Source organism: Lipotes vexillifer, unplaced genomic scaffold (genome assembly GCF_000442215.2).
Source record: "Lipotes vexillifer unplaced genomic scaffold, Lipotes_vexillifer_v1.1 scaffold776, whole genome shotgun sequence".
NCBI lineage: Eukaryota > Metazoa > Chordata > Mammalia > Artiodactyla > Lipotidae > Lipotes > Lipotes vexillifer.
In genome coordinates this window covers 2,589,763-2,616,640 of record NW_006777292.1, presented here as the reverse complement: position 1 = coordinate 2,616,640, position 26,878 = coordinate 2,589,763, and the positions used below count along the sequence as shown (strand labels likewise).

The following is a 26,878-nucleotide window of genomic DNA, read 5'->3' as shown; positions in this document are numbered from 1 at the left end:
GTGCCGCAACTACTGAGGCTGCGTGCCTAGAGCCCGTGCTCCGCAACAAGAGAAGCCACCCAATGAGAAGTCCCCGCACCACAACAAAGAGCAGTCCCGGCTCGCGGCAACTAGAGAAAGTCCGCACTCAGCAACTAAGACCAAACACACCCAAAAATAAATAAATAAGTTTATAAAAAGAAAGAAAGAAGGAAAAGAGCATTGGACTAGAATTCAGAAGATTTAGGTGCTTCTGTTCCTTCTTTACCTTTTCTGGCCTCAATTACCTCCCTCATAAAGGAATGTAGCTTGACCTACAGCCCTAGTCTTTGGGTGGCAATTTACAGTTTATCTTCTTTTTTATTAGTCCAATCCAGCCCCCTTCATCTCACAGGTGAGGAAACTGAGTCTCAGAGATGATATATAATTTAAGTCAAGATACTATACAATTAATTAATGACTAAGGTAAACGGAATCTTGGGATCTTGGACCGGTGCGGACCAATGCTGACCTTTAAAAACATTCCCCGTCCTAAAATTCTTTAACCCGCCCAGTTAACAAAAGCAGACGAAATAAAGAAAAGCCAGAAGAGAATAGACTTAACGGAAACAAAAATAAGTGTGAAGCTCGAGCTTTCCACGAATGACAAGTGAACTTCCGGCCCTGGGTAAACTTCCGGAATCAACAACAGGGAGAGCCAATCAGAACCTTTCTCCGGGAGCCAATGGGCGAGCACATTACAAAGAGCCAATCGCAGCGACTCTGTCACTGTTATGGTCCTGTCAGAGCGCCGGCGTTGTGGTTTCTGGGCGGCAGTCACCGAGAGGACTTTGGTGGGGGACCCTCAGGGGCAGTCCCCCGGCCAGCTGCGCTCGTCTCCGGCCTCGTTCCCAGCCTACATATCTTGGCTCGCGGGTCGCGCCGTCGGGCGCGCGTGCTGGTCGGCGCCGCGGCCGCCTTGGGGCCTGGGCCCAGCCACAGCCTCCTCCTCCGCCGCGGGCTCGGTGGGGCCGCGAGATGCAGCCGCCGGGCCCTCCCCCTGCGTATTCCCCCACTAACGGGGACTTCACCTTTGTCTCCTCAGCAGACGCGGAAGGTGAGACTGAGCCCCGGGAGGGTACGTCGCCCTGGGGGACGCCGGGCGGACGCGGCAGTGTCTTTCTGGGGCCGAGGCGGTTGTGGCCCGGTGGGGACTGGCAAGAAGCTGACCCATGGGGGACTCGAGCCCTCTGCTCCCGCCAGGCCTTCCGAGAGGTCCGAGGGGCCGAGGGTGGGGTGTGGGGAACTTTCCAAGTGGCTCGGTCAGCTTCTGGTTTTCGCTACACCGTCTGGTGGCAGGTTTTTCTGGCGGACTTACCCACCTCGATGGCACTCACGGGACCCCAAGATTTTATTTCTAAAGTGACTTGGCGTTGCTCAGAAAGGGATGGTTAGATTGGCCGGGCTGGGTGTCAAAGAATGAGAACGAGGAACGAGAGCTTGTTGCTTTGTTATTTATCAGCACATAACTTTTTGCTGAGGTTAAATTAGGCGCTGCAAATACTAACTTCCCTCGAGGAGTTTGTGGGTTTTATGGAACCTGGTATCTTGCCAACGTTACAATTTTCCTCCTGTTTTATGGTGTTTGACCTCAATATTCAGAGAAGTAGACCCAGATATATTTGGGAACACCCAGCTGGATTACAAGAAGTTTCAGTTGCTTTCCAGATTTCCTTATGTACTGTTTTGAGGAAGCATTTGTGCTGGAGAGATTTTTCTACAGTACGGGAGAATTTGTTTTCCTCCTTTTCTCTGTACTTTACCAGACTCTTTGTAACTGAAATCTTTCTCTGTTACTTTTGTTAGACTTTGTATACCAGTATACCAGTAATTTTCCAGTGACCAGACTTAAGTGCTGGATATGGAAAAATAAGTTATACTTAACTATAGAAATTTCATTCTAGAGAAGGACCTAGTGTGTTTCCTGAGAAATCGAGTTTTGTAATGCATCAGTTAATATAGCTTACTTTCCCTTTTTCTGTTCTGCTTTCCTCGTTTTGGTTTTTGAATGGCATTGTTTAAAAACAAAAATAGTACTGTAGTTTTGGTTATATTAAAATGCAAAATACAATTTTTATCATAGAGAACATAGCTGATACATTTAAATGTTATATGGAAATTTGGTGAAATATAGCAACCCAAAATATTTTAGTTTGTTTCATCTACATTTGGTAGCCTAGTGCTTGGGGAGGAATAACCAACCGTAGTTTTCCAGACTTTAAGAAAAAATTGTCTGTATACACAAAACATTGAGTATCACAACATGATGTTTGTTCAGACTTATATATCTGTGTTTATAGTTCTAATACCCCCACTTCTTCCAGGAATTACCTTTCTTAAATATGCCTAAGAAATCTGGCAATAATATAACAAGCTAATCCATTGACTCCATATATTAAACCAAGAAACCTGGAATAAGTAAAATCCATAAGATTTATTCAGACTTCTCCATATAGCCTCCAAGAATGTATAGACTCCCTGTATATCCAGGGATATACAGACAAGGATAGATATTTGTATAATAATACTCTCAAGTTTATAACATTATACAATTGAAATTTACAGTATTTTAAGCAAACGGCTTGTTTGATCTTTCTAAGAATCCTGCTGAGCTTTATTATTCCTGTGTTTTATAGTGAACCTGAGGCTTAGAGAAGTTGAGTAACCTCCACATGAAGATCCGGAATTAAGAGCTAGTGTTCTGTTTCCTAAGATTTCTTTATACTAAACCATGATGCGTCTTACATATATTTTTGTAAACTGAATAGTGTATCTGAAGTATGGAGTCCTGGATTTGCATCCTGTCTTTACCAATTACTATCTTTGTGATGTTGGGCAAGTTACTTAATCTTTCTTAACCTCAGTTTTCATATACATAAAATGAGAATAATAATACCCAAGTGCTCAAACATTTTGCAGATGCAAAGCGCTTAGTACACCAGGAAGAGTTAAGTGCTCAGTATTTATTAGCAGTGTTGCTGCTGCTTTGGGTTTCAGTATTAATTGGTGCCACGGTTATTTTTTTACTGTTCTCTAACATAAACATTTGACTCTGCAACACCAAGTTTCTTCTCTGGTTCCTAAGCGTGTCATATAAATTCTTGCTTTTCCCCTCTTACGGTGTTTATCTAACCATGGATGTTTTTAGCTTGTAGAGGTTTTATTGTATACCTTGCTTCTAGACTCCTTCCAGGTCTCTTTCTCAGTGATACTTAACGTTACTAATTTGTACATGTCCTTTGTTCTAAAATGTGCCTTGGTGTTTGTCTCCATACCTATGTGTATCCAGGTCCTCATGCTTAGAATGCTTTTCTTCTTCTTACCCCAAGATGAAACTTTTTTTTTTTTTTTGCGGTACGCGGGCCTCTCACTGTTGTGGCCTCTCCCGTCGCGGAGCACAGGCTCTGGACCCACAGGCTCAGCGGCCATGGCTCACGGGCCCCGCCGCTCCGCGGCATGTGGGATCCTCCCGGACTGGGGAACAACCCCGTGTCCCCTGCATCGGCAGGCAGACTCTCAACCACTGCGCCAGCAGGGAAGCCCCCAAGATGAAACTTAAGGCTGAATTCAAATACTCCTTTCTTGCTGAAACTTTGCTTAACTGTTCCTCAGAAACAGAAATGTCCCTGATCTTTTCTATATCCCAGCACTTAGCACAGAACCCAGAATATTGACATCACAAAGTAATTGTTTGTTGAAGGAATAAATGATTTCTGCTTTCTTTTATCTCCTATGACATTGATACTTGGGACTATAAAACCTAGCACATTTTGGATGGTATAACTAAAAAGTTACTGGTTTAGAGCCAGAAGACTTCAGTTAAAGTTCTCTTACAGAAGCTATGTGATATTGGCCAAATTACATAGCTTCTATAAACTCACATTTTCATCCATAAAATGAAAATCACACTTATAAGAATATTGTGAAAATTACTTAAGGTAATGTGTATAAAAGCAAGGTCCATAAGTACAAGTTAAAAGAACGTAGACTAAAAAAAAAAAGAACGTAGACTATGTGAATAAGCTAGTAAATGAATAAATAAATGAATAATGAAATCCAGACTTAATATTCAGTTCTGTGGTGTAAAACTACATCCAAAAGCAGTAATGAAATGCATGTGTATAAATGCAAGAATGTACCACCGCAATGAGAAGCCTGTGCACCACAACAAAGAGTAGTCCCTACTCACCACAACTAGAGAAAGCCCGCACATAGAAATGAAGACCAAACGCAGCCAAAAAAAAAAAAAAAAAATAATACCATTAAGTATAATATAGAAGTCTTTAAGACAGTCCTTTGAAAAAAGAAAACCAAAACCCCACCAAAAAAAAAAAAAAAAAAAAGTAATACCATTAAGTATAATATAGAAGTCTTTAAGACAGTCCTTTGACTTTATTTTGTATCACAAATAAGTAATTCTTTGCCTGCTTTATTTCCACAGACCAGCAGCATTGGCATTACTGGGCTCTAGTAATGCAGAATCTGCCTTAATCATAATTTACATTTTGACAAGATCATCCTTAAGTGATTCATAAGCACATTAAAGCTTGCGAGGCACTGATTTATAATATTATGAAAGATCAACAAAAAGAGGAGGAAATTTTTTATAGCTAGAAGATCAGGGACAGTTTAATATTGGTCATATTTTGCCAAATTTTGAAAGGTAGGTAATGTTTTGTATATGTAGGATGGAGTATGTCCATATGCAAGGGACTGTATATGAGGAAGTCCCTAACCAAGAAATGGCTTAATAAGAATGGGATTTTAAAAAATTCATCATACATAATAAATGCTATAAAAAGGAGGTTCAGGAACTTCCCTGGTGGCTCAGTGGTTAAGAATCCGCCTGCCAATGCAGGGGACATGGGTTTGAGCTCTGGTCTGGGAAGATCCCACATGCTGCGGAGCAACTAAGCCCGTGTGCCACAACTACTGAGCCTGCTCTCTAGAGCCCATGAGCCACAACTGCTGAGCCCACGTGCCACAACTACTGAAGCCCACGCACCCAGAGCCCGTGCTCCGCAACAAGAGAAGCCACCGCAATGAGAGGCCCGTGCACCACAATGAAGAGTAGCCCCCGCTCGCCACAACTAGAGAAAGCCCGTGCACAGCAATGAAGACCCAGGGCAGGCAAAAATAAATAAATAAATTAATTAATTAAAAAAAAAAAAGACGTTCAAAAGTGGAAGTGGTTAACTGCAGGAAGGGATCAAGGAAGTCTTCAGAGACAGATGAGGTACATTTTGAAGGAAAAGGAGTTCTTCAGGTTGAAAAGAGGGAAGAGCATTCACTTAAAAATTATGCAAATGCAGTAATTGGTCGAAGCAGTCCCTGTAGTTTATACTTCTCAATCTTCTCAGACCTAAAACAATGCTGATTTAGACCATGAGCCCCTTGGGGTTAGAAGCTGTGTTTTACTGTCTACTGGTATCATACCCACTGCCTAGCACAGAGCCTGGTATATAGCAGGAACTTAATAAATGTTCGATGACTACATGATACTTTTTGATTAAGATAAAGGTGTTGTGCTGCTAGAACTGAAGCCAACACTAATTCAACAGAAGTCCAACAAGTAGTTGGAAAGGGCATGAACAGGGACAGCTAACCGAGAAAGATGATCTAAGCCACCCAATAGCCATTTTCCTGTCCTCATATTTTTCTCCTTCTAAAGATCATTTTATGTATATCAAAACATTCATCTTTCCTCCAAATCTTAAAGGAAACCTTTCTTCCTTTCCGAGGATAAGCCTCTACTAGTGCTTTTATTCGCATATCTTCTTGCCTCTTTTGGAACCTTTCTTTGTTTTTCTCTCTAGCATTTTTTATTTCTCCTGTTCCTTCCATCACTATCATCACTCATAGGTCCCCTCCTAATTGACAGAATTTTTAATTAAATCTACTACTTCCCTTTTTCCTTACTTTCACAGCTAAACTATCTCTGTTATTTCCTGTTTCCTCAGCATCCAGCAATTCCTACCATTCTGCTGGAACTTGACTTGCTTCCTGTCATCTACAGAAGGACCTTCAGGAGTGTTTCCCCAAGGGGAAAGGTTGCATGACAAAAATTTGGTAAATAATGTGTTAAGCTAAGTTAAACCAGTTTCCTTAATGCAGAATTCCCAGAGCCTTTAATATGCCAACATTAGTTCTGAAACTCCAAATGGAGGTTGTAGTATGCAGGGTTTTCCAGACTTAGTGAATATCAAAAGCTTTTTGTGGAGGGCATCTCATAGGATCCAGATTCCACAGAACATGCATAAAGAAACACTTACCTATAAAGACAAGTTTAAAAAAATTAGGGTTTTTTTGCCTGATATTTATTCTCTTAACACTTTGTCCCCAACCTATCTTCCACAACTTTTGAACTCTGTGCCTTTTATAAGCCTTGGGCTTCCATGCCTTTGTCTCTGCCCTTTCTTTGCCTTGGAATGATTTCTTTATTATTTTTTTAAATTTTATTTCTTTTTTATTGAAGAATAGTTGATTTATAATGTTGTGCTAGTCTTTGCTGTACAGCAAAGTGACTCAGTTATACACATGTAGACATTCTTTTTTTTAATATTCTTTTCCATTATGGTTTATTACAGGTTACTGAATACAGTTCCCTGTGCTTGTAGGATATTGTTGTTTATCCATCCTATATATAATAGTTTACATCTGCTAATCCCAAACTCCCAGTCCTTTTCTCCCTCACCCCTCTCTCCCTTGGCAACCACAGTCTGTTCTCTGTGTCTGTGAGTCTGTTTCTGTTTTGTAGATAGGTTCATTTGTGCCATATTTTAGATTACACATATAAGTGATATCATATGGTATTTGTCTTTCTCTTTCTGACTTACTTCACTTAGTATGATAATCTCTAGTTGAATCCATGTTGCTACAAATGGCATGATTTCATTTTTTTATGGCTGAGTAATATTCCATTGTATATATGTACCCCATCTTCTTTATCCATTCATCTATCCATGGACATTTAGGTTGTTCCCATGTTTTGGCTGTTGTGAATAGTGCTGCTATGAACATAGGGGTGCATGTATCTTTTTTTTTTAAGATTTTTTAATGTGGACTATTTTTAAAGTCTTTATTGAATTTGTTACAATATTGTTTTGGTTTTATGTTTTGTTTTTTTGGCCCCAAGGCATGTGGGATCTTAGCTCTCTGACCAGGGATCGAACCTGCACCCTCTGCATTGCAAGGCGAAGTCTTAACCACTGGACTGCCAGAGAAGTCCCAGCATGTATCTTTTTGAATTATAGTTTTGTGCGGATATATACCCAGGAGTGGGATTGCTGGATCATATGGTAATTCTATTTTTAGTTTTCTGAGGAACCTCCACACTGTTTTCCATAGTGGCTGCACCAACTTACATACCCACCAGCAGTATAGAAGGATTTCCTTTTTTCCACACTCTCTCCAGCATTTGTTATTTGTAGACTTTTTAATGATGGCCATTCTGACTGGTATGAGGTGGTACCTCACTGTAGTTTTGATTTGCATTTCTCTAATAATTAGTGATGTTGAGCATCTTTTCATGTGCCTACTGGCCATCTGTATGTCTTCTTTGGAAAAGTTTCTATTAAGGTCTTCTGCCCATTTTTCAGTTGGGTTGTTTGTTTTTTTGATAGTGAGCCTCATGAACTGTTTGTATATTTTGGAGATTAAGGCCTTGTTAGTTGCATCATTTGCAGATATTTTCTCCCATCTTTGGAATGATTTCTTATTCCTTCTCTGCTCATCCACTTATCTCTCATGGCCAGATTCCAATTCTACTTCCACATAGCCTTCCTGACCACCTCTTTGATAGCTTAGATCTCTTTACTCCTATGGCACCTATGATCTGTTGGCAATAGGCATTGTCGTTTACCTACAGAAGAGTGTGTTTTACAGTACTAGTAGGGTTTTGTATCATATTCAGCACTCCAAAAAGAAACCCTGTACCCATTTTCAGTCACTCTCTATTCCCTCCCTGCCTTCCAGTCCCTGGCAACCACTAATCTTTCTGTCTCTATCGATTTGCTTATTCTGGATATTTCATGTAAATGGGGTAATACAATATGTGACCTTTTGTGTCTGGTTTCTTTCACTCAGCATAATGCTTTCAAGGTTCATTCATGTTACAGCATGAATCAGTAACACATTCCTTTTCTGGCTGAATAAAATTCCATTGCTTGGATATACTGTCTTGGATTTTGAACTCCTTGAAGTATCTCACTTCTTTATATCACTCTCAGGGCATTATAGAAATAAGTAATCCTTAAATATTTATTGGTGGATTAATTAACCAATGTTGAAAGTGAGAAAGGTACTAAAGTGAAAATGACTTATTGTTTGTGATATAGTTCCTTTTGCCAAAGGCCAGAAACTTGTCTCTAGTCTCTCTCTCAATTTCTCATATTCAGTTGGTCATCAGATTATTTCAGAATAGTTCCAGAATAGCTATATAATTAACCTGTTCTTCCCTTTCTACTGACATTGCCTTAGTTCAAGTCCTTTCATTACTCATCTATACTTTTTGCTGACCATACTCCCTCCTCAAATCTCTCCCCACTTAAATCAGTCCTCCACAGTGCAGCTAAGATTATGTTTGCACAGTGAAAATCTGATTTTGTATATTTACTTTATTAAAAACCTCTAATGTCTCTTCTTGATATAAGCTCTGTGGAGCTATTTGCCCTTATATTAATTAATTCATCCAACCAGCACACATTTGTTGGTTGCCTACTATGGGCCAGGCACTGGAGATACGTGTTCAAAACAAAACTACAACAGACACACCTTAGTTCCTCCCATCAGCGAACTTACAGACATTATCCAAATAATCATACAAATACATTATTATAAACAGTGATAAATGTTATGAAGGAAAAGTCCAGGGGACTATGAAAGGAACCTAATCTAGTCAGGGAGATGATGGAAAATTTCTTTAAATAGGTATATCTAGGGGACTTCCCTGGTGGTGCAGTGGTTGAGAGTCCGCCTGCCAATGCAGGGGGCACGGGTTCGAGCCCTTGTCCAGGAAGATCCCACATGCCGCAGACCAGCTAAGCCCGTGCACCACAACTACTGAGCCCGCATGCCACAACTACTGAAGCCTGCTTGCCTAGAGCCCGTGCTCTGCAACAAGAGAAGCCACCGCAGTGAGAAGCCCTTGCACCACAAAGAAGAGTAGCCCCCGCACGCAGCAACGAAGACCCAGCACAGCCAAAAATAATAAATAAAATAAATTTATATATTAAAGAAAAGTATGTCTGGGAACTGAAGAATGGGTGGCATTTAATTATCTGAAGTTAGGGGAGACAGCCTGGTACAAAGTCCCTGAGGTACAAGGGATCCTGGTTCATTCAAAGAACTGAGAGGCTTAATATGGCTAGAACATAGGGTCATGGTGGGTAGGGAGGCAGAAAACTGTTCTGGAGAAGTAGATAGGGCATGTAGAGATTGTTAGATTTGAGCTGAAAAAGTAGTGGGAGGCCACTGAAGGATTTTAAATGGGAGAGTGAAAGATTTGCATTTAAATATTAAAAAATATTCTTCTGGCTATAGGTGAGAATGGATTGGAAAGAGAATGACTAGGGAGAGGAGTTAGTAGACCATTATAGTCATACAGACAGGAGATGTTAGTTTGCATTGACATGGTGCAGGTGGTAGAAATGGAGAAGTGGGCAGGTTCAAAAAATATTTAGGGGTAAAAGCGATAGAATTTAGTGGTGGTTGAATGGTGTGGGGAGCATGTGAATGAAGGAAATTGTCAAGGATAATTAAACTTCTGGTTTACAGTGCTGGATGGGATTAGTGGTAATATTCACTGAAGTAAGAAACTGGAGGAAGACCTTAACTATCAAGAATTCAGTTTTGAAATATTGAGTTTTAGGTGCTTTTGAAATAACTACAACGTTAAACTGACACTTGATTGTATAAGTCTACAGAAGAGGACTGGGCCCAATATATTGCTTTTTGAGCTCAGCCTTCCTCAGTGTTTTTGCCTCTTTTTATAGTCTGAATGTTTGTGTCCCCCAAAATTCATATGTTGAAATCCTAATGCCCAGTGGGGAAGTGGAGCCTTTGGGAGGTACTTAGGTCATGAGGATGGGGCCCTCATAAATGGGATTAGTGCTCTTATAAAAAAGATTTCACAGATCTCCCTACCCGCTTCTGCCATGTGAGGGCACAAGGAGAAGTCAGCTAGCCAGAAGAGAGCCCTTACCTGACCATGCTGACACCGTGACTTTAGACTTCCAACCTCCAGAACTGTGAGAAACAAATTTCTATTGTTTATAAGCCACCCAGTCTATGGTATTTTGTTATATAGCAGCCTAAACAGACTAAGACACTCCTATATAAAAATGATAGTATATACAACTCATGATACTTTATTGTGATCAGTAATTTGTAGACATAATAATGCAATAATTTTTGTGTTAATAGGCTTTTTTGAGTAAACAGTAATTTTCTGTTACTCTGTTAAGGTGTTCATTTAGCCTACTTTGTGTGACATTCCCCCTCCCCAGGAAAGATGTCACTTCTAATATAATTTAGTAGTGTTGATAGAGGAATCTTTAGTTTTTCCTCTTTAAAAGTTTCCTACTTGATTTTTAAAAAATTATATCCAGATAGATATTATCACAAGTATCTTCTATACAATGTGCTCGAGTTTCTTCTATACAATGTACAACATATAATATATAATGGGTGCAAGAATAGCTTTTCTTCCCTGTTTGAAAATTGAAAATGACTTTATAGTCAACCTTTCTTGGGAAGAAAAGGTAGTTAAGCAAGATTTATCTTTTAAAAAAATTAATCTATTTCTTTTCATAAATTTTAAACTTGTAAGGCATTACACAAATCCATAAATGTGGTAAAATTGCATAGAACTATACACACATACACACAAATAAGTGCACTTAAAACTGGTAAAATCTGAATAAGGTCTATCAGCTGTATCAGTGTCAGTGTCCTGGTTTTGATAGTACATATGATGGTATGGTACCATTGGGGGAAACAGGGTGAAGGGTGCATATAACCTCTCTGCAACTTCCTGTGAATCTATAATTATTTCAGAATAAAACTTAAAAGACTCATAAGGCAAATAAAAGAAATTTCTGTTAGATAACTGATTTATGCCAAAATGGGATTTGATTTTTCTAAAGATAGGCTCATGAGATGTAATCGATTTTAATTAATATTATGTGCAATATGAAAATTAACTGGCAATATTGAATAGTAAAGCTACTGAAATTGTAAACCAAAATGATATGAATAAAAATATAACCTAGGGGCTTCCCTGGTGGCGCAGTGGTTAAGAATACGCCTGCCAGTGCCTGGGACACAGGTTCGAGCCCTGATCTAGGAAGATCCCACATGCCGTGGAGCAACTAAGCCCGTGAGCCACAGCTGCTGAGCCCGTGTGCCTAGAGCCCGTGCTCTGCAACAAGAGAAGCCACCGCAATGAGAAGCCTGTGCACCGCAACTAGAGAAGGCACTTCCGCGCACAGCAATGAAGACCCAACACAGCCAAAGATAAATAAAAAATTTTAAAGTATATATATATATATAACCTAGGACACAAATTTATACAAGGCTTTAAAATTTTTTCTCATGGAGTAACATAATCAACTCCAATATAGGTCTAGCAATTATAAGATCATTATATACTTGCGTTGGTTTCTTGAGCTCTTTCATTGGCCTATATACGCATTAAAATGTTTTTATAACTAAAGTGGAACAGTGGAATTTGTCCCTTTAGTATGAAACATGTGCTTGTTTTATTTTGCTGCACAAATAGTCAATTCTGGTTTAGATTTAAGCACACATGGATTTCATTTCATTTTCATTCAGATAAAATGGAATTATTTTTGTCCTTGCTCTTGGTTGCTTGTTAAGCAAGAAAACGCTTATTCATGTTATATAACAAGTTGGCAAGTACCAACAAAATGTTCATGTTCATTGCAGATTACTCTTCTTTCATAGAAATCTAGAACTTTTGTAGGGGCAGATCAGTAAATCTCACCCTGAGTATACTCTCATACTACACTGACTGAATTCTTCAAAGTGAAGTTCTCAGGCTGAGGAGAAGATTCAGAGAAAAGATCCCTCACCCAGTAATACACTTGAGTTGAAAGGGAGGGAAAATTACTGTTAAGTTTTGTTCTGCAGTTTTTCCAGGTGGCTTTTAATAAAACTTGACTTAGAGGAAAACATAGGGAGAACACTCTATGACATAAATCACAGCAAGATCCTTCTTGACCCATCTTCTAGAGTAATGGAGATAAAAACAAAAATAAACAAATGGGACCTAATGAAACTTCAAAGCTTTTGCACAGCAAAGGAAACCATAAACAAGACCAAAAGACAGCCCTCAGAATGGGAGAAAATATTTGCAAATGAATCAACTGACAAAGGATTAATCTCTAAAATTTACAGGCAGCTCATGCAGCTCAATAACAAAAAAATAAACAACCCAATCCAAAAATGGGCAGAAGACCTAAATAGACATTTCTCCAAAGAAGATATACAGACTGCCAACAAACACATGAAAGAATGCTCAACATCATTAATCATTAGAGAAATGCAAATCAAAACTACAATGAGATATCATCTCACACCAGTCAGAATGGCCATCATCAAATCTACAAACAATAAATGCTGGAGAGGGTGTGGAGAAAAGGGAACACTCTTGCACTGCTGGTGGGAATGTGAATTGGTTCAGCCGCTATGGAGAACAGTATGGAGGTTCCTTAAAAAACTACAAATAGAACTACCATATGACCCAGCAATCCCACTACTAGGTATATACCCTGAGGAAACCAGAATTCAGAAAGAGTCATGTACCAAAATGTTCATTGCAGCTCTATTTACAATAGCCCGGAGATGGAAACAACCTAAGTGCCCGTCGTCGGATGAATGGATAAAGAAGATGTGGCACATATATACAATGGAATATTACTCAGCCATAAAAAGAAACGAAATTGAGCTATTTGTAATGAGGTGGATAGATCTAGAGTCTGTCATACAGAGTGAAGTAAGTCAGAAAGAGAAGGACAAATACCGTATGCTAACACATATATATGGAATTTAAGAAAAAAAATGTTATGAAGAACCTAGGGGTAAAACAGGAATAAAGACAGAGACCTACTGGAGAACAGACTTGAGGATATGGGGAGGGGGAAGGGTGAGGTGTGTTAGGGCGAGAGAGAGACATGGACATATATATACTAACAAACGTAAGGTAGATAGCCAGTGGGAAGCAGCCGCATGGCACAGGGAAACCGGCTCGGTTCTTTGTGGCTGTCTGGAGGGGGGGGATAGGGAGGGGGGGAGGGAGGGAGACAAAGAGGGAAGAGATATGGGAACATATATATATGTATAACTGACTCACTCTGTTATAAAGCAGAAACTAACACACCATTGTAAAGCAATTATACCCCAATAAAGATGTTAAAAACAAAAACAAAAAAACTTGAAACTTACTGGTATTCTTTCCTCACTCTGAACCCAAACAGTAGTGGAAACATTTTTAAGATTTCTTTCAAAGATTATTTCCTCTTAAAACCACCTATATTTATTATTATCTTTATGTTATTTTTTACTTAGAAAATGACAAGAATATTATAGTGTAGTAAGAAAGGATTAATTTAAGATTAGTGTTTTATAATTCTGGACACCTGTCCTAGAGTTGACGATCAAGCTAGCTGGTTCTTACTGTGGTTTAATGTAAGACATCTGTGCTCCTGGAGTGTTTGTTTGTTTGTTTTTTGAATATTTCTCATTGTCTTCCGACATTATTTTTTACCTGTTAACTTGATCACGTGTTAGGCTAACTACTGAGTTTTTTTACTTTTCTGTTGCTTTTTTTGTTTTTTTTGTTTTTCCTTCTGTATGCGGGCCTCTCACTGTTGTGGCCTCTCCCGTTGCGGAGCACAAGCTCCGGACGCGCAGGCTCAGCGGCCATGGCTCACGGACCTAGCCGCTCCGCGGCATGTGGGATCTTCCCGGACCGGGTCATTAACCCGTGTCCCCTGTATCGGCAGGCGGACTCTCAACCACTGCGCCACCAGGGAAGCCCTTGTGTTGCTTTTTTTTTTTAACTCACATGTAATTGTGTCTTGGGGGAACTGGATGATTTGTCAGACTACAGACTGCTGTTTCTAGCATTCTCCTACATATGTCCATGATATTTTCCTTCTTTGCATAGAATGGAAAACACTACAAATTTATAAGCTAAAGGTGTCTTTTTGAGGTTCTACATCCCTGCTATGAAAAACTGCTAAACATATACAATTCTTTCTCACAGCACTCCTTAGCACTATAATTTATATATCCTTTTTTGGTTTAGATTAAGGACTTTAAGTGCAGTCTTTTCTAGAGGCCAGGAAACAGTTGTTAAGGTCCTTTCCTGCCTTATAATTCCAAAACCTTTAATGTCACTGCTATACTAATGACTTCCTGATCTAAGTTTTCCTCTTGTTAAATCAAGAAAGGCACTCTTTGTACCTATTGGAAGTAGAATTTTAGTTAAGTTTCAACTCTTTCATTTTCAACTTAGAGTAAGACAAAGAAGCAGAAAGTAATTTTGAGAGAATATTTTAATCAAAAGATTCTATGGCAATTAGCATCTATAGGGACTATTTTTAAGCTTTAAGTAGGGAAGGACAGTGAATTCAAAAGTACTTGCACTTTGTCTCTAGCTGAATAAACTAAACTATAAAAGCTTTTTAGAATCATGTAATGTTAAACCTGGAAAGAACTTTGAATAAGAAACTGGGGACCAGAAGGCAATAATGATTTGCTGTATTAATTAGTAGCTTAGCTAGGACTTAGCTTCAAAATGCAAACTTTATTATAATTAATTGCAGGAGTTGTCAGAACCAGATCATTATGTGACTCATAATTGATCCACTCATTGATTGAAGTTTAAGCCAAAATTTTTTAATGGCAGTTCTCAAAAGCTAACCTAGAATTTAGGGTAATGTGCAAATTAAGCTCTTGCTTCTACTGTATAGGATCTCCAGGAAAGGAGGGTCTGTGTTGAGTGTTCTGGTTTGCTGTTGCCGAAATTGTTTTCTAAAGTATCACTCCAGTCTTTTGACTTCTAGTTAACAACATTGATGGTTGTTTACTAGTGCATGTTGCCTGGTCCTACAAATGTGTTTTTTTATTAATTCCTGTATGACCTCAAGCAAGTCCTTTACTATTCCCAATTTTTTTTCGACCAGAAATTTTGACATATGTACTACTGTGATTATCTGTAACCTCTAAGGCACTGGTACAGGCTGTGAGTGGAATTTATTTTGTAATGTGGATAACAGAGTCTCTTCACGGCTTTTTTTTTATCTATGTAAATTTATTTATTTATTTATTTATTTTTGGCTGCGTTGGGTCTTCGTTGCTGCACGCGGGCTTTCTCTAGTTGCAGCGAGCAGGGGCTACTCTTTGTTGTGGTGTCCGGGCTTCTTATTGTGGTGCCTTCTCTTGTTGCAGAGCATGGGCTCTAGGCATGCGGGCTTCAGTAGTTGTGGCATGCAGGCTCAGTAGTTGTGGCGCACGGGCTTAGTTGCTCCGCAGCATGTGGGATCTTCCTGGACCAGGGCTTGAACCCGTGTCCCCTGCATTGGCAGGCGGATTCTTAACCACTGCACCACCAGGGAAGCCCTTCACTGCTTTTTAGAATTGACCTAAAAAAAACCAACAACCTTTATTTTGCCAAAACTAAAGATAAATGATGTAATTATATAAAGAAAAAAGTTAGCTGAAATAGCAGGAAACTCTTACTAGTCAGATTTATCCAAAACTAAGCATTAATGTATGAGGCACTTAGCATAGATATTTGGTTTTAAAAGAAATAGTGTATGAATAAATATATGAAAAAGTAAGGGAAGTTATCTGCGGTTTTCCTTTAGCAAATAATTATGTCTAATGGTTTGTATATATAAATATGTAATGCCTTTAAAGAGAATTTATACATCACTTTGTTCTGAAGCACATAATGTACATAATAATGAAGGGAATGTAAAATGATATCCTGTTGGGAGTTCCTAGGTGTCCAGTGGTTAGGACTCAGTGCTTTTGCTGCCGGGCCTGGGTTCAGTCCCTGGTTGGGGAGCTAAGATCCCGCAAGCCTCGCAGTGCAGCCAAAACCAAACCAAACCAAACAAACAAAAAAACCAAAGTGATATCCTGTAATATATTTTGTATATATCTTCCATTTAAATTTTAAAGTTACAGTTATAAGTCTAGATTCTGGTACAAGGCTAGCTAGTTAGATGCGAAACCTTTCATGTGAATTCACCTCTCTTGTTTTCATTTTCTTGTAAAAATAAAAAGTGGTTTTTAGATATCATTACTGAAAAAAAATTCAACTGAGTAACTTTTAAAGATTTTATTGGCTTATTCAGTGATACATGAAATGGGCAGCACTCCATTTTGCAGGTAGAAAGGAGCTCTGAGGAGCTGTACAAAATGAAAGACTTCAGGCAGAAGGAAGTGGGACAAGGAAGTTATACTAGCTAAAAGTGGATTAGTTATGGCAAGGTCACTTTCCTTTAGGAGTTTGCAGGGGTCTGTCAAGCAGATTACTTCACTAGTGCTGACCAAGTGATTTCCTGATTCACTAGTTTAAGGTTCTGTTTCTGGGAGAGGCCAAAACTGTAATTAAGTCTTGGTTTGGTGACATGAGACTTAGCATAAGTGACTCCATTTTGGGCCTGCTGTCTTGTTTTTAGTACTGTCAACTATAAAATACAAAGATTGTATGCAGTAGCAGATGTTCATATGTAGAGATCTTCAAGCGATAATTATTTAGTTGGATATACACTCATGTTGGTTAGGATTCACACACATTTTACCTTGGTTTATAGTTTTGTCCTCTTTTCTCCTAAGATCTCAGTGGTTCAATAGCATCCCCAGATGTCAAGTTAAACCTTGGTGGAGATTTTATCAAAGAGTCTACAGCTACCACATTTCTGAGACAAAGAGGATATGGCTGGCTTTTGGAAGTTGAAGATGATGACCCTGAAGATAACAAGCCACTCTTGTATGTAAAAATAATATGTATCTTTTGGTTTTTTAGAGCTAGTCTGTGGGATGATTGTATTTTTTCATATTATTTAAGACAGGTATAGAAAATCTTAACCTTTTTGGTAAAAAGTTTTAGCTATTTTCAGTTTTACTGTTATAGTTGACCCTTGAACAACACAGGTTTGAACTGTGTAGGTCTACTTGCACATAGATTATTTTTAATACATACATGGGAAAATTTTTTTGAGTTTGCAACAATGTGAAAAAACTCGCAGACGAACCATGTAGCCTAGAAGTATCGAAAAAATTAAGAAAAAGGTATGTCATGAATGCATAAAGTATATGTAGATGTACATGTAACATAAAATATATGTTAATCAACTGTTTATGTAATTGGGAAGGCTTCTGGTCAACAGTAGGCTATTAGTTAAGTTTTGGGGGAGTCAAAATTATATGTGGATCTTTGAGGGTGGCACCCGTAACCCCCACGTTGTTCAAGGTCAACTGTAACTAGTAAAACTGAAATAATGAGAGAATATTTTTCACCTACTGAATGGCAAAAAAGTTAAAAGAATCATAATCCTGTATCATACACAAATATACTCCAAACTCTTAGGACTTACCTGGGTCTATAGATATCTGAAGTGAACATACAATGTAAGTAAAAAAGCAAGGTGCTTGGGTGCGTGCTGTGGAAGTACAGTTTAAGATTTCCAAAAAGATTACCCCTCCAAACTCTCTCCCATATAGAAATTCTAGAGCTACCACTGGGAGGACTATAGGGATACTTTCACTTTCTTCATAGTACTTGAAAATTTTTAAGTGATTATGTATAACTTGGGGAAAAAAGGTGAAGAATTTAACAATTTTGGAAAGAAAAACCTATAGCTTTGTAAAATCAAGGTATTACCAAGTTATTCTCTGTAGTAATTATTGGTAGATCAAGTGCTAAAACATCCTGTTTCTTAATGTTAATATACTGAATTTCATCAAATCTAAGACGGTATGGATTATAAGATGCAGTTATTTCACGTTTATTGATAAAACAGAAAAAGTACCTAGGACAGCATAAAGCTAGGACATCAAAGGGCTATCTTATCTGCTTAGTGTAAGGGTAAATGAGAAATAACCTACCATACAAAAAGAGACAGCAAGGAAGTTTGCTTGTCTGTTTGGCACTGGGTGGGGTGTTGGAAGAAAAAGTGTCTGTGAGAATATAGGATTGCAGTCTGATTTATCAGTACGGTCCCAAAAAGTCTCAAGCAGAGAATTTTATTTAAAGTCCCAAGTTGATAGTGCCTCCAGGAGACTGGCAAAAGGAAAGGCAGATCTTGGAAGCACTTGGCTTCACTCCAGACTGACAGCAGTTGTAAGACACCAGCTATTGTGAGATGCATCCCAACTTTAGAGATGTTGAAATGATAAAAATGTTCATCATGGAACCAGTGAAATGTGGTACTTCAAATGCAAATGTTTTGTTGATCTGCGGTGACTGTAATGTTATATTTAAACTTTTCTTAAATTCTGCTGCAACTGTCTCAGTATTCAGAAGTGTGTGCTTTTTAAGAATTCTTATTTTAAAATTATAGGGAAGAATTGGATATCGACCTAAAGGATATTTACTACAAAATTCGATGTGTTTTGATGCCAATGCCATCACTTGGTTTTAATAGGCAAGTGGTGAGAGACAATCCTGACTTTTGGGGTCCTCTGGCTGTTGTTCTTTTCTTTTCCATGATATCGTTATATGGACAGTTTAGGGTAAGTATCTCTTACTTTTCACAAATTCTAAATAGTTTAAGAGTTTTAAAATTGAAAATAGCCAAATATTAACTGTAGTACTTCATGTTTGAGAAATACTTTAGTTTTATTTCTCACTTGTTTATCCCTACAAGCTGTTCTTAATTAAATAAGTGGGGAGTGCCTTGGATTCATGATTTCCAAACTCTTCTACATCATCATTCTCATAAAAAGTATTAGTATTTGTATGGCAAGTGGGCAAAATGGTTGGGACTGCTCCCAGCTGCCCATACCCTTTCTGGTTTCTCCAAAGGATAAAGAGTTTGAGACACAATACTCATGTTCTTATCTTTTATTCATTTTTAGTTCTGTTTTTTAAAGTAAGCTTCTTAATAAATGATGACAAGAATTCCATCAGTATTTGTTTTTATATTCTCAGAGGCTTTATCTCTATCATCAAAATACAGCACATGCATATCATTCCCTCATCCCTAGTTTAGGGCTTTAGGGAGTAAAAAATAACTCTTTACCACAGAGTGATTTGGAAATGAATTAGTTTCCTTTTGTACTATAACATATTTCCACAAGTTTAGTGGCTTAAAACAATGCAGATTTATTCTTTGACAGTTCTGAAAGTCAGAAACCCAAATTGAGTCTTAAAGGGCTAAAATCAAAATGTCAGCAGGGCTAGTTCTTCTGGAGACTCCAGGACAGTCTGTTGCTTGCCTCTTCCCATGTCTGGAGGCTGCCAACATTCCTTGACTTCTGGCTGCATCACTGCAATCTGTTTCCATTTGTCACATTGCCTTCTCTACTGTAGTCAAATATCCCTCTGCCTCCTTTTTTTAAAGGACAGTTGTGATTACATTTAGTGCTCACCAGATAATCCAGAGTGTTCTCTCCATAGCAAGACCCTTAACGTTATATAATACTGGTCCTATTAATATTTACCTTGGATCAGTAGTTCATATCAAGTATTCTGTTGCAAGTATAAGGACCATTGAAGAAGTTGAATGGGGGTCTGGTCTCCTGCCCACCACCAACGCTTCATGTAGAACATCTCTATATGAATTTTATCTATTTCATATAATCTTTCATTTGAACAAAGTGTTCTAAGGCTAAAAACAGAAGGGGCTTCCCTGGTGGCGCAGTGGTTGAGAATCTGCCTGCCGATGCAGGGGTCGCGGGTTCGTGCCCCGGTCCGGGAGGATCCCGCATGCCGCGGAGCGGCTGGGCCCGTGAGCCATGGACGCCCCCAAAAAAAAAAAAAAAAAAAAAAACAGAAGATTCTTATCTCCATAGAATGTTTCTTTGTCATTACTTAACCATTCATTTATTTTTGTCAGTATGGACTCATGGATATTTATTTTATTTTCTGGACTATAATACAGTACTATCACCTATTTTATTGCTCAGATTGTTGCAGTTTTAGCCATTGGGAGCGCCTTCAGGTTAGCTTCTGTATCCTTTTAACATATCCCCATCTTTTTTGAGTACTTCCTTTCTTTCTGACTCCACAGAGTGTTCTGGGCTCACCTTTTATTGTCCCTGTCCCAGCCCTGAATCAGTCATTTTTCTAGGGAGTCCTAGTGCCTTTTGGGGAATATTTAGAAACCAGGACCTGGGCAATAAGTGTGCTTATGTTGCTACTGGGTGTCATTATTTCTAGACCCCCCCCACAAGCAGACAGAACTTGGAAATATATGCACGTATCATTACTGTGTCAAGTCTCAGGAGTTAAAATTGTGTGAAGTATCATCCACATTCTATTACTTGGATAAATGTGTAATTAATGTAAATTTTGGAGACCTCTTGAGAAGACTGGTAACTTGTTTCACAGATGACTTTACCTTCCAAAATGCTATAAAGCAGGGGTTGGGAGTCAACAGTTTGGTCTTTCTTTGCATTTCTTTTATTATAGATCATAAAATACTAAGGTTTCCTTAGGCAATTGATCATTGCTAAATTTTCAATTTGGATGTAAAATTACATTACACATTTATATTCTTACTAAGTTTTACCTGGGAACCCAAACTCTCTATGACCTGAAGTTGGGTGTACCAAAATATCTTATATGGTAGAGGATTGAGTTCGTGGGAAATTATCAGCTTATTTGGTACACAGATATTAACTGCATGAATTTTTTTTCTCTTAAGGTGGTCTCATGGATTATAACCATTTGGATATTTGGTTCATTAACAATTTTCTTACTGGCCAGAGTTCTTGGTGGAGAAGTAAGTGGTTAATTTTGAAAATAGCCTTTGTTTTTTATGGTAAGCTTTATTTTTGATACTGCAGGTAGTATCAGTAGCTATGTTCATTATAACTGCCTTTTGTCCCAGAATTGCTTTTAAGTTATGCTACTTCTTTTAAGGTGATGTAAATATTAGTATAAATGTTACGAGAAATAAAGAGGAAAGAAAAAAATCCAATTTCACTCATAAATAATTTATAGCTTTTTAGGGAAGCATGCAATTTATTCTGTTACAGCAGTTCTCAAACTTTTTGATCTCAGGTCCCCAAAGAGATTTCTTTTTGTAGGTTTTATTTATTGATATTTACCATGTTAGAAGTTAAAATAAAAATTTTAAATATATATTTATTCATTTAAAACTAAAAGTAAACCAAATACATTTTAACATAAAAAATACATTTTAATGAAAACTATTTTTCAAAACAAAGTGAGAAAAAGGTATTGTTTTACATTTTTGCAAGTAGCTTTAATGTCTGGGTTAGTGGAAATTGTATTCTAATATCTGCTTTCTGCATTCAATTGTTACGCTATATTTTGGTTAAAGTAAAAAGGCCTCACACAGGTATATAATTTTAAAAGGAAGAGTATTTCAATACATTTTTTGGATGATTATGATTATTCTACTCTGATACTACATCAACACTCAACAAGTAATATTTTCTTAAAGGTTTGTTGTAGTGAGGAATCTCAAACTATATCAGTGAACTTTTTATACGCTGTATCATTGAAATTCACTTTGGATGGATCTTTTTACCCATGCACGATCAACTAAGAAAACATTAGTTCCCTGAGCTTTGTAGATCTTCCAAATGTTAACTCATTTTACTATACAGTGTCAGAAAATCACATTCATTAATATCACCACCTATGTCATCAGAAAAATCTGTATTGGAAAACTATCAAGATAACAGTGTTGGATACAAGTTTTCCAAAATTCTACTTTTTTCTTGAGAGAGAGAATTTTGTAATTTGGAAGAAACACTGTCAGTTGTTTTCCTTGAAATAGTAGGCTCACTTCATTCATTTTCATTCATGTTGCCTGTCAGTACCTAACTCTGAATAATCATAGTTTGTCTTTCAGTTGTTCTTTCAAGTAAAAGTGGTATTCTATGGATAAAGCATCTAATTCAACTCTTCACTTACACAGTTGTACAAATGCTCTTCCTTGGGATAACCGTTGAATCAAGATACAGAAGAAGTGCTTTCTGTGTACTTATTTTGTTACACAGAATATTAAAAAGAAATATTCAAAGGTTGAGGCTTAATAAAATGAATCATTTTAACTGCTTCATTAAGGACATTCTTAAGTGAAACTGGCTTTTTTTTCTTCTTTTCCTGTGAGTTGTGGGGTAGTAAAGAACACAGTAACTACTATTATGTTTAATGCCACCTTGATTTGTGCTAAAGCAGCATGTTTTACCCATTGCTTTTGTTCTGTTAGTACCAATATCAACCCAATTAAAAAGGCAAATAATGTTTTATTACTATTATAAAAAATAGTTTTGTGGGTTTTTTTTTTAAGTTTTATTTATTTTATTTTTTATCAGTGCCTTGAGGCATGCGGGATCTTAGTTCCCCCACCAGGGATTGAACCTGTGCCCCCTGCAGTGGAAGCGTGGAGTCTTAACCACTGGACCACCAGGGAAGTCCCCTATTACAAAATATAGTTTTGACGTTCCAGTCTTTAAGAAGAGTCTCTGGGACCCCCAGAGGTCCATGGGCCACACCTTGAGAATCACTGCTCCATTAAATTAGACTTTATGAATTACTATAAACCTAGGAATTCCAGCACTCTGGAATTCAACTCTCTGTGAAGAGGGTAAAGCACAAGGGATGCCAGGCGGAGTTACTATGTCATGTGGGTGCTGACTCATATCAGGCTTACTCTATGAACACTGAATGCTAAATGCAGAACTCTTGAGCCTTTTCCTCATACTTGGTGGAAAGGTCTCCACCAAGCTCTTGTTCTTCTGCTTTCCAGTTTCCAAAATTAAGTTGCTCTTGTCCTGTCTTCTAATCTCCTGTTTATGCCTCTTATAAAAAGGAGTTTGCAAAAAAAAAAAAAAAAAATAGGAGTTTCCTTTTTTCCTTCCCTTTTAATGGAGTTTCAGGAAGGAATGGTATTAGATATATGCACTCAATCCATCATCTTAACTTAAAACTCTTGAATAAATGTAGAATAACATTTATCTATGTAATTTTCTCACTCTGCTTATGAAAATTTAAAATAATTCTAACAGGGACATTTGTTTGCATATTATTTCTTACATTCTAGACAAAACCTCATATAATTTTTATGTGAAAAAAGGTATCACTAAATGTTTTGGTAATTTAGGATTGTTGATAGAGAAGTTAAAAGACCTAGATCTTAATTTGAACTCTTACCAACTAGCTTTGCTTTCCTGAACAAAGCTCTTTTTCTCTCTGGAATCACTTTCTTCATAATAGGGAGAGTAATATCACATAGGGTTGTTAGTGCCTTTGATCTTCACAATATGTGAAGCTCTATCACGGAGTGTGGCACACAGTAGCCACTAAAAAATATTTCTCTCTTCAATCCTCCTACCTTCTCTCCCTTCCCTTCTAGTCTGCATTTGTCACATCTAGCTTCTCTAGACTTGAATTTTTCATCAAAATAAGATGGTTGTGGTTCCTTTAAATAATCCTCCTACAACAAGGGAAATAGTGACTAAGAGATATACTCAAGGTAATTGGATATATAAGTCTGAAGCTCAAAAGAGAGAGGGCAGGAAATGTAGACTTGGGTATATCAGAATTGATAATTGAAATCACGGTGGGTTGTTGACATTGTCCATGAATATAAAAGACTATATGATAATTTGAAATATAATGCGTATGATACTTTTTTCTTAATTCTCACATTTATGTAAGTACAACAAAGTATATATGATGTTTAATAGTGGTTAAAATAAGTATCTTGATTTCTGTGATATTTATTTAACATTTTGAAAATTCACAGGTTGCATATGGCCAAGTTCTTGGAGTTATAGGATATTCATTACTTCCTCTCATTGTAATAGCCCCTATACTTTTGGTGGTTGGATCATTTGAAGTGGTGTCTACACTTATAAAAGTAAGTAGTGTGTTATAAAAAGTAGTTTAATGTTTCCCAGTAAAAAATAAAAGTATACAGTTGTCTCTCCATATCCACGGGAGATTCGTTCTAGGACCCCCCGCAGACAAGAAAATCTGCAGATGCTTAAGTTCCCTATACAAAATGGTGTAGTATTTACATGTAATCTGTGCACATCCTTCCATCTACTTTAAATCATCTCTAGATTACTTACAATACCTAACACAATGTAAATGATATGTAAATAGTTGTCTGGGGGCTTCCCTCGTGGCGCAGTGGTTAAGAATCCGCCTGCCAATGCAGGAGACACGGGTTCGAGCCCTGGTCCGGAAAGATCCCACATGCCGCGGAGCAACTAAGCCCGTGCGCCATGACTACTGAGCCTGTGCCCTAGAGCCTTCGAGCCACAGCTACTGAAGCCCATGCGCCTAGAGCCCGTGCTCTGCAACAACAGAAGCCACCGCAAAGAGAACCCGCACATAGCAACAAAGACCCAACGCAGCCATAAATAAATAAATAAATAAATAAATAAATAAAATTAAAAGAAAATAAGTTGTCTGTAGTGCAGCAAATTCAAGTTTGGCTTTCTGGAACTTCCTGGAATTTTTTCTTCCCCCCAAATATTTTCGATCCACAGTTGGTTGAATCTGTGAATGCAGAACCCACAGGTAATAAGAGCTGACTGTATGAGTTCTCCGGCTAAGAATCTTGTAATCTATAACTGTTTATCAAACAGTTCATAGTGTTTTGGAACAGTGACCTTACTCACTAATTATACCAGTTGTATTTCTTTTATTTTCCCCTTTTAATTGCCATAAATTATAATGTATGTCTAGGGCAGAATAAAGAACAAAGAGCAAATCAGACCTTGGGGTATTACACTCAGAGAATTTTTTTATTTAATGTTAAAATTTTCTTCTAGTTCATCTGACTTAGATTTTGTGGGAGGTATTTATTTAAAATTCCACTGGCTCAAAAGGACACGTGTACCCCAATATTCATTGCAGCACTATTTACAGTAGCCAAAACATGGAAACAACCTAAATGTCCAACGACAGATGAGTGGATAAAGAAGATGTGGTACATATGTACAATGGAATATTACTCAGTCATAAAAAAGGAACGAAATTGGGTCATTTGTAGAGATGTGGATGGACCTAGAGTCTGTCATACAGAGTGGAGTAAGCCAGAAAGAGAAAAAAATATATCGTATATTAACGCATATATGTGGAATCTAGAAAAATGGTACAGATGAACCTATTTGCAGGGCAGGAATAGAGACATAGATGTAGAAAATGGACATGTGGATACAGGTGTGGAAGGGGAGGGTGGGACGAACTGGGAGATTAGTATTGACATATGTATACTACCATGCGTAAAATAGATAGCGGGAACATTCTATAAAGCACAGGAAGCTCAGCTTGATGCTCTGTGATGACCTAGATGGGTGGGATTGGGAAGGGGGGGTGGGAGGGAGGTCCAAGAGGGCGGGGATATAGGTATACATATAGCTGATTCACTTTATTGTATAGCAGAAACTAACACAACATTGTAAAGCAATTATACTCCAATAACAAAAAAACCTCTCTAAAAATAAATAATATTCCACTGGGACTGGACATTTATTTAATAATTGTCACTCATATTTGAATAGTAAGTTCTTTATCAAATATGATATATGGTTCTAATAAATTGGCTTTTCTATGTTGCAGAGATCAGGACTTCTTTGTGCTGTGTTAAGCTTATATTAACATATGTACCCACTTTAAACATTTACTGATAATATTAAATATTAATGAGTAGTGATTGAACTTAAATTTTGGCATTTATTAATTTTGAACAACTTTTGGAAATAAATGACCACTCTAACACATGTATGTATATTACACAGTGAATATAATTTTTTTTTCTTTATGGAAAATAGAACTTCGACTTAAATACTTAAGTTTTTAAGTAGAGTACCTTTTATGAGTTTTGGTTTTACTTAAAGTTTATTACTAATTCCAATATAAAAGAAATTATTCCTTTTAGAATTGAGTAACTACAGGCTAATACTGACATTATATAAGCCTTGGGTATTGAGAAGAGTTGGATTTTGGAACCAGTCAGTTCTGAATTCAGATTCTGGTTCTGCCACTTACTTGCTGTTTGCCTTGGAGAGATATCTTTTCGTACCCTCCTATGCAAAATGGGAGTCTTAGCTACTTTTTAGGGTTTGTTATGGATTTTAAAGTATAAATAATGTCTAGTATAGTGCTTGACAGAGGAGGCAGAGTGGTAGCTCTTATTATTATAAATGTTAAACGAATATTTTGAGAACATCTCTGTATGTTTGTACTGTTTGAACACTTTAGAGACCAAGGAGAAGAGCTTTCTTTCCTCTAATCCTAAATTTTTTTTTAATTGTCATTATTAGCACTTAGTTTAAAAGTCTTACAGTACAAGAGCTAGCCCCATGCTGGCATTTAATTATCTAGCCTTAGTGAACATACCACTTTACTGAATCATTCAGGATCACTACTTGTGTGTTGTTTTACTTGGGTTAAAGTATGTTTGAATGCTTCTGAGACTACTGCCCAAATTGCTAAAACTGTCCTCTGGTTATTTTTAGTCATTGAATTCAACTGAAAATTGGTCTTAATGTTCTTTATGCAACATGTGAATATATTATTATAAAGCGGAAGAATCTTTTTTATATCATTAAAAGTTTAGAATACAATTCTTTTTAAACTTTAGATTTTCTTCCCCACATTTCTTTCCCT

General features: G+C 37.6%; 1 protein-coding gene across 1 annotated transcript in view; it reads left to right on the top strand.

Annotated features, from left to right (window-relative positions):
- Positions 1 to 734: 734 nt before the first annotated feature.
- YIPF4 (Yip1 domain family member 4) overlaps positions 735 to 26,878 on the top strand; it is a 28,769-nt gene continuing 2,625 nt past the window's right edge. The window contains exons 1-5 of the mRNA XM_007450953.1: positions 735 to 1,075; positions 16,891 to 17,044; positions 18,618 to 18,789; positions 20,925 to 21,002; positions 24,003 to 24,116. Coding sequence (XP_007451015.1) covers positions 997 to 1,075; positions 16,891 to 17,044; positions 18,618 to 18,789; positions 20,925 to 21,002; positions 24,003 to 24,116 — 597 coding nt within the window. The 5' untranslated portion in view covers positions 735 to 996. The remainder of the gene's footprint in view (positions 1,076 to 16,890; positions 17,045 to 18,617; positions 18,790 to 20,924; positions 21,003 to 24,002; positions 24,117 to 26,878) is intronic.